Source organism: Triticum dicoccoides, chromosome 6A, assembly GCF_002162155.2.
Source record: "Triticum dicoccoides isolate Atlit2015 ecotype Zavitan chromosome 6A, WEW_v2.0, whole genome shotgun sequence".
Lineage (NCBI taxonomy): Eukaryota > Viridiplantae > Streptophyta > Magnoliopsida > Poales > Poaceae > Triticum > Triticum dicoccoides.
This window is the reverse complement of record NC_041390.1, coordinates 88,945,574-88,953,076: the sequence shown is the minus strand read 5'-3', so window position 1 is coordinate 88,953,076 and position 7,503 is coordinate 88,945,574. Positions and strand designations below refer to the sequence as shown.

General features: G+C 48.4%; 2 protein-coding genes across 2 annotated transcripts; one reads left to right on the top strand and one right to left on the bottom strand.

Annotated features, from left to right (window-relative positions):
• The first annotated feature begins 659 nt into the window (after positions 1-659).
• LOC119315200 (AP-4 complex subunit sigma) lies at positions 660-3,545 on the top strand. Its single transcript, XM_037589871.1, has 4 exons — positions 660-883; positions 1,091-1,177; positions 2,986-3,054; positions 3,140-3,545. The coding sequence occupies exons 1-4, from the start codon at positions 743-745 to the stop codon at positions 3,272-3,274; spliced, it is 432 nt and encodes a 143-aa protein (XP_037445768.1). The 5' UTR covers positions 660-742; the 3' UTR covers positions 3,275-3,545.
• Positions 3,546-4,281: 736 nt separating this feature from the next.
• Positions 4,282-6,876, bottom strand: LOC119315199 (F-box/FBD/LRR-repeat protein At3g52680-like). Its single transcript, XM_037589870.1, has 3 exons — positions 5,692-6,876; positions 5,439-5,582; positions 4,282-5,193 (listed from the first exon to the last, which is right to left on the bottom strand). The coding sequence occupies exons 1-3, from the start codon at positions 6,772-6,774 to the stop codon at positions 4,618-4,620; spliced, it is 1,803 nt and encodes a 600-aa protein (XP_037445767.1). The 5' UTR covers positions 6,775-6,876; the 3' UTR covers positions 4,282-4,617.
• Between the last annotated feature and the right edge of the window lie 627 nt (positions 6,877-7,503).

Here is a 7,503-nt window from a genome sequence, read left to right as displayed (position 1 = left end):
CTAGTTTCGTGTCGCCGTCACCCCCGGTTGCAACCATCAATGCACCACCGTCGCGCCCCCCAACATCATACCCACTGTTTGCAGCGCATCACCTTGTCGGTTCTAGCACCACGTCTTCGGTGGTCGTGCAACATGCGACGTGGGGTTTGCCGCATCACTACGTGCGAGCGACGGAGACATGCTCCATGACGAGGAGGGGAGTGGATAAGAAAGAAAAGAGGAGGGGCGGGCGTGCAAGGGTGGATCTCGTCGGGTTTTTTGGATGCAGCAGTGCGGGTTCGCCAGTTTTGTTGTCCATGATGGCTAAGTTGGCAGAGCACATAGATAGGGAATGGCAAATCACATAGATAGGGAATGGCAGGTCGCGTCGCGGAGTGGATCTCGTCGAGTCTAAAGAGGTAAGAGAGGAAGTGGTGGCGCATGCCCCACACCTACATGGCGAGTGCAACACGGGTGACGTGCGAGGCGACCGGCCCAAATTCTAGCCGATCGGCCGTCGGGAATCATTTACCAAACCTATTCATATCTTAAAAAAAAACTATTCATGTTGCTACAAGAACCTAAGCAGATTTTTTTTCCAAAAAAAAATATAACCTAAAGAGAACCCCTTTTTTTCCACAAAAAGAACCTAAAGAGAGGAGGAGGTGACAGAAAGAGGCGGAACCGTAGACGAAGCCTCGGACGGAACGATACAGCAGAGAAGCCTTGGGCGGGGAGCGATCGGAAGGGGGAGGGCGGAGAGATGGGGATCCGGTTCGTGCTGCTGGTGAACAAGCAGGGGCAGACGCGGCTGGCGCAGTACTACGAGCACCTCTCCCTCGACGAGCGCCGCGCCCTCGAGGGCGAGATCGTCCGCAAGTGCCTCGCCCGCACCGACCAGCAGGTACTGCTCCCCCCTCCCATCCTCCCACCAGCTGAATCCAACACCTACCTGTAGTCCTCGCCCCCCCTCTTCTTTTCCTAGATCCAAGAACCCTGGCTTCGTCCTGAACCCGAATCAAGAACGACGTTCCTTTGGATCTGGATCAGGATGGGCTGCTGTTGACCTCGATTTTCATGTCTGACTCACGGAAACTCTGTGCCAATGCAGTGCTCATTCGTGGAGCACCGGAACTACAAGGTCGTCTACCGGCGCTACGCCTCCCTCTTCTTCCTCGTCGGCGTCGACAACGATGAGGTGCGGATTCCGCCAGCACTCTGTCCCGTGTTCTTAACTTTATTATTATTGTATTATATTACGGTCATACCAATTAGATAGTCTTAGCGAATCTAGATGCAGTCGATTCAGGAGAATGTGTTGTTCGCTGTGCTCTAATCATCTGGCTTTGCTAGACGGAACTTAATTGCATCCCTTGTTGCTAATTGGAAGAAATTGTACACAAGAGAAGTTAGGCGGGCTACCAAAAGGTACCATCAGATCAGTATATCTAATAGGACAACTCCCAACAATTGACTAAAGAAGCTAATTGCTACGACCAGGAGGAATAGCAAGGAAAACGTTAGTAACCACTTTCGTCCTCGAAATTACACTCCTGCTTGATCCCTCATTGGAGTGGTGGAGCCCATCACTGTGCTCTGTTAAATGATTCCCTTGCCATCTGATGTAGTTGCTCCCTGCCCTTATGCAGCATATTTTGGACACCATTTTTATGCGCGAGCTTTTGATGGCATATGTTTTATGCCATTGACAGCACATTCAGACACTTCCTTCTTCTCTATTGTTAAAACAAGCGCCTTCTAGTTTCTGGAAATTGCCTTCCATACTTCACATGATGTGGCTAGTTCAGGGTTCCATTTGCTACCTTGCTGAATAATTTAATTTCCTTATCGAGCAAGATCAAGTCCTTCACTACAAGCTTGTACACATGCTTCTAAAGCCACCCGATTGTGCATTTCCCCAAGGACACTCCCTAAAAAGTTCCTCCACAAAATTAGAATGCGAATCATCTCATCCATTCAATGCCCTATCAATTGGGGACATCTCCTGAGATCACACTTAATCCAAAAACAAAATATAAGACACTTTTGATGAACAAATGTATTAGTCGAAAGCTTTGAGGGATGATTAGAGGTATTTTATTAAACTTATATCAGTGGAAATTTGACACTTGCTTGGCCCTTGCCATCTTCTATGTTTCAAAATATCTTTGGTAGGAAATTGTAGATCTTGAAGGCATCGGTTTTATTTTGGAAATTTATTGGGAAATGTCATGCTGTGGGCTAGGCGCAGAAGCCTTGAACCCAAGGAAATTAAATCACTGAAACGAGAGATATACTAGAAGAATCACCCCACGTAATATTCAAGCTAGGATTGCTCAGTTGCTTAGGGAAAAATGTACAATCTTTATCCTTAAGTTGATACCTTAGAACCCAACTCATGGCATGTTCTATATGGTGCCTGTAGAACTCGATTGGATCCTAGTGTGTCGGCAGAACTCAGAACTAACTCGACAAAAAAAACACCAATCTGATTCTAACTGCAACAAAATGGGAAGTAAGTTATGACACACTACCTTCAGATGAAAACAAGTTGGATTTTGCACTAACTTAGTGTGGCAATCCAAGCGCATACAACCCAACCAGTCACACCTTAGTGCACAAAGTGTCATAAAAGATTTTACCATTAACTCTCTCTTATATAGTTTCAAACATGCAGATGGCCATATCCTGGTTATTGAACTGCATCGTTGCAGACCTGTTAGTGTAGGGTTTGCACATTGGCACAGATATGTGAATTGGCGTCATCTTTCTTCATGAATTCCATGGTATTGCTATTGAATTATCCTTTGATTGCCCGATTTGGCAGTGATGACTATTGCAAATTTGAACCGAAAGGAGCAAAAAAATTACATCAAAAGATATCATCTTAATTGGTGTTATTTCTACTGCATCTGTGATAATAACAATACTGAACGATGACAACTCTGCCTATGTATCTCTACCTCGAGTCTGCTGACAATATTTTGGCTGCATCTATTTTGACAGAATGAGTTAGCCATCCTCGAATTCATACATCTTCTGGTGGAAACCATGGACCGCCACTTTGGCAACGTGGTAAGCTCAAATACCCCAATGATTCAGTATTGTGAAGATACACTCACATAATTATTATCGCTAATGCTACGTCCGTTCGTGCCAGTGTGAGCTTGACATCATGTTCCATCTGGAGAAAGTCCACTTCATGCTCGAAGAGATGGTGATGAATGGCTGCATCGTGGAGACGAGCAAACAGAACATATTGGCGCCCATCCAGCTTATGGAGAAAACCTCGTAAATAGTGTGTGAACTCAAGAGCGCCTATGTGATGCTTAGCCTTTTCCTCCCGCCTTTGCCATAGATTCGCCCTTTGTGTGGGGAGAAATGCCAGACAAGTGCTGTATGCATGGGTGGCTGTGTTCACCCGACTGGAAAATGTGAAATGTCCTGTAATGTTGAAAATGAAGACCCCGTCATTTTACTTGTCAGTTCTTACCTGTAACTACAGTTCTGTAAAATAATAGTGCTCGTGCTGCTTGCTCTAACAGACTTGGTGCAATTGCTGCGCATGAAACATGAGTCACTGCATGAATTTTATGAAAACCTGAAAACTTCCAACCAGAACCACCAGATGTTAGGGGGGCGGACCAGATGAGAGTTGGCCACCCCTTTTTGATCACTTGAGCATATTTTTGCAGAATATCCTTGCTGTACGTGCGCCTGCTGCCCGCCACCGTCGCAACGCTCGCCTCCTCTGTCTTCTACTCTGTCTTTTCACGTTCGTGAATGCAGCTCAGCTATGTTGCTGCTCTGGCCTGAATCCTGAGCGGAGGAGGATCTGGGCAAGTAGCCAACATATCCTGGGCACCCAAACTGTATTTTCGAACAATTGGCATTTCCCACTCGGACTGTATCCTTGTCTTTGATTAGACAGAGTGATCACAACTACTCCAGTTTTCATTCATTTTCGGAGCTAACATAGGTTCGAGGGTACACGCAAGTGACAGCACCACACAACACTCGTGGTACCTTAAAATGTTCACCAACTTATTTACTAAAATTTTGAAAAAAAAAACAGGGAAGCACACCGTGTCTTTGTTGCTTATACAAATGTAAATGCAAGCATAGTTTTGGAAAACAGTGGCAGCCACAAATTCCAAACCCAGCCTGAAAATGCGTGGATTTTTTCCACCATAGCTTCCGAATCAGCAACAAAACAACCTCATTTGTATGGTTCGTCGCACAGATGAATAATATCGGGTTAGTAAACCAGTTTGCATTCCAGGAACTAGGCAGATTATCAACTTAGCAGCAAAGGAAAAACGTGGAATAACATCAGGATATCAGTTGATATAGATTGTGCATCTGATAGGTACTTCTATACAGGGGAAAAGTAAAGACTCAAAACAATATGCAGCCAGGGTGCTTCCACAGCTCAGAATCCTACTAGTCTCCCCAATAGAGAACTCAAGAGTGCAACATACTACTAGTAAAACTAGCTTCCAGGCCTTCATGGGCTCAGTCTACCTTCTCAGTTCACCACAAAATGATGAGGAAACAAGTAACTAAGACATCCTAGACAAGTGTCAAAATACGGCCATCATAAGCACCATCGTCAAAAACAGAAACTACCACACCGTCTCATTCCACAGCAACATAAGTGATCCGGGCCTGCCTCAACAACACACAGAAAGGATCCTCCACTGACAAGTCAATGGCGTTCTGAAAGCTCCAGCGAGAGGCGGCCGGACAAAAATAAATCATATCATTGCCACTGCTTCCACCTGATGGCGCATTGCCCTCACCAATGGAACCTGACATCGGACCTCCCTCCATTACCACACCATCACTGCTACTGCTTCCGCCTGATGATATATCGCCCTCATCAACAGAACCTGACATCAGGCCTCCCTCCATTACCACATCATCACTGTTACTTCTTCCGCCAGATGACACATTGCTCTCATCAGCAGAATCTGAGACAGGGCCTTCCTCTACTCCTACATCCTCACTGTCAACACAAACAACGCTCAGGGTCTTAAGCACCTTCCCCTTCTCAAGTATGTAACTGACGAACAGCTGCTCACATTCAAGGCCCTGGAAGCCGTGGAGGACAAGCGTCTCCAGATGAGATTCAAGGCAATCGCATGTGCCCATGGGCTGCCAGAAGTCAGCACGATCAACACTATCAGGTGACCTGGATCCAATGGACTGGAACTGAGCCAAGAAAAAAATGTCAGCGTTTAGCAAATCAATCCTCAAATTGCACCAAAGTACAATTAGAAGTGCTAGAACAGATATCTAGATTATCAATGTGCAATATACAGCAATAAACAAGTAGTACTGGAATAAGCTGATATCCATCCATGCATATTATCGTCTTGAGTCGCAGCTCGCAACTCGCAACTCGCAATCCATAACCAAGTATAAGGGGTGAACAGATATCAATACGCGGATACTACCATGATGTGGAGCGTCTGAAGGCGAGGAAAGCATCTGAGTAGGGTGTGCAGCATCTTAGCCTCCGTGGCATGCGAAAACCGCACCTTCACAGCCAGTATCTTCAAACTTGGCAGCATGGCGCTAGCTCTCACATTCATCCCAGCCTGCCATTGAGCCATTGAGGCAAATTAAATAACATGAGAAATCTGTTTGGTAGCACAATACCGTAGTGAATGTTAAGTGCAGATCACATAAGTTACAAGACATAGTTACCCTGATGACAATGCCGCCAATCTCGAGCGCATGGAGCTGGAGGTCTAAGAAACCGAGAACCTCCAGCCTGGGTGCGTGGACAATCTTGACGGGCCTCCGGTCGGAAAAGCTTTCGAAGAACAGGCGCTCCAGGCAGGGTGCATCCTCGACGATGACTTCGTCGAAGCTGCATAGCCATTCGACCACGATACGGAGGCTGCGGGACCTGATGCGGAGGCAAGAAGGGAAGTTGTACGCCATGGCAAAGGAGAGGATCTTCAGCTTGGGGCAATGCGCGAGCAAGGCATCGACTTCCCTGTCCTCGATGATGGAGTGGAAAAGGCCGAGCTCCTGAAGGTTGGGGAAGGCAGGCGAGTTGGCGGTCGTGTCTGGGAAGCGCCATCGCCAGAGACCGATGTAGAGGCGGGTGAGGGAGGCGCAGCTGAGGATATCGTCGGGGAGCGGCAGGTCGAGCGGCCAGGGGCGGTTGAAGAGGATGAGGTCCTGGATGTTCCTCGCGGCAAGGTTGGCAATCAGTTGCTGAAGCGCGTACTCGTGCTGGTAGAAGGAGAGGCGGGTGACGCGCGCGGCGAGGACGGGGCCCGGGTGAGCGGCCACGCAGCGCGAGACGGAGCGGAGCTCGCAGAGCCCGTCGGCGGCCCTGAGGTGAGCGTCGTCGACGAGGAGCGGGGTCGCCGCCCAGACGCCGCGCCAGCGGGTGGAGAGGACCATGGTGCGCGCGGCTTCGTTGGTGGGGAGGCGGGAGATGATGTTGGAGAGCAGGTCGTCCAGGAGGCGGCTGATGTGGTCCTGGCCGTCATCGTCCTGCGCCGCCGGAACGGCAGCGGGTCGGTCGTCGGCGACGTCGTCCTCGGAGTCGGAGGAGGTGAGGGAGAAGTGGTCGTCGTCGGAGTTGGAGGAGTCGTCGGCGTCGGGCGCGGGGACGAAGGGTACGGGCAGGAGGGAGATGAGGTAGGGGACGATGGAATCGATGCGGTCCTGCGCGGACAGGACCGCCAGTGTCAGATTGTTGAAGTGCGCCGCGATTTCGGCGTAGTTCGCAAATCCTCCTCCTCCTCCTCCTCCCCCTCCGGCGGCGTCCATGGCGGCGGATCCCGGCTAGGGTTTTGTCGGCGGGCACGAGGCGAGCAGGCTGAAGGAATGGGGTCTGGCGTGGGATGCCGTGGACCGCGGTGGACTGGCGGTAGTGGGTGTGGGTGGGTGGTGTACGGGGCTCTTTTTGGTCTGCCTTGTGAACTTGTGAACCAAAATTTCAATTTCAAAAGATCAAATAGATAGTAAATTCATCTGTGAACAGTAGCGACGCAACTAATATTAATAGCTAGTTTTTTTTTAAAATTTCTTGTTGTGTATGCTAAATCCCATGATTTATGGGAATTTATAGGAAAATAATGTGATACCTAAAATTCAGCTCATATACAGCTACAGTAATATGTAAAATGTCATGCCTTCAAAATTAGAGCAACTCTAGCAGAGTTGCTACATTGACAGTCTTCACAACACATATGACACACGCTTTATAATATTATTTGTTTGTTTGTTGTTGGGTACACATTTCTTTCGCAATTTTACACCCATCATATGGTTCACGCACACACCTCAGCCAATCTACATCACACAACGTGCACAACCGACGCCGACAACACGGTTGCGGTCGCAACTGCCGTGGGATGTACACACACATCATCTAGGGCGTGTTTGGTTGCCGTGCGCTACAGTACCCGCATTGCATACACTTCTCCACTCAATCTGGATATGCAAATGCAACCTTAAATGCACCATATGCATGTTGTTTGGTTGCCTGCATGCCCT

Bases quoted from the DNA above. Each gene is read 5' to 3' on its own strand.
- LOC119315200 (XM_037589871.1), top strand. From the start codon at position 743: ATGGGGATCCGGTTCGTGCTGCTGGTGAACAAGCAGGGGCAGACGCGG. The intron at 884-1,090 runs GTACTGCTCCCC...GTGCCAATGCAG, and splicing joins TCGCCCGCACCGACCAGCAG to TGCTCATTCGTGGAGCACCG. The intron at 3,055-3,139 runs GTAAGCTCAAAT...CGTTCGTGCCAG, and splicing joins ACCGCCACTTTGGCAACGTG to TGTGAGCTTGACATCATGTT.
- LOC119315199 (XM_037589870.1), bottom strand. From the start codon at position 6,774: ATGGACGCCGCCGGAGGGGGAGGAGGAGGAGGAGGAGGATTTGCGAAC. The intron at 5,583-5,691 runs GTAACTATGTCT...GCTCAATGGCAG, and splicing joins TTGGCGGCATTGTCATCAGG to GCTGGGATGAATGTGAGAGC. The intron at 5,194-5,438 runs GTAGTATCCGCG...TTCTTGGCTCAG, and splicing joins TTCAGACGCTCCACATCATG to TTCCAGTCCATTGGATCCAG.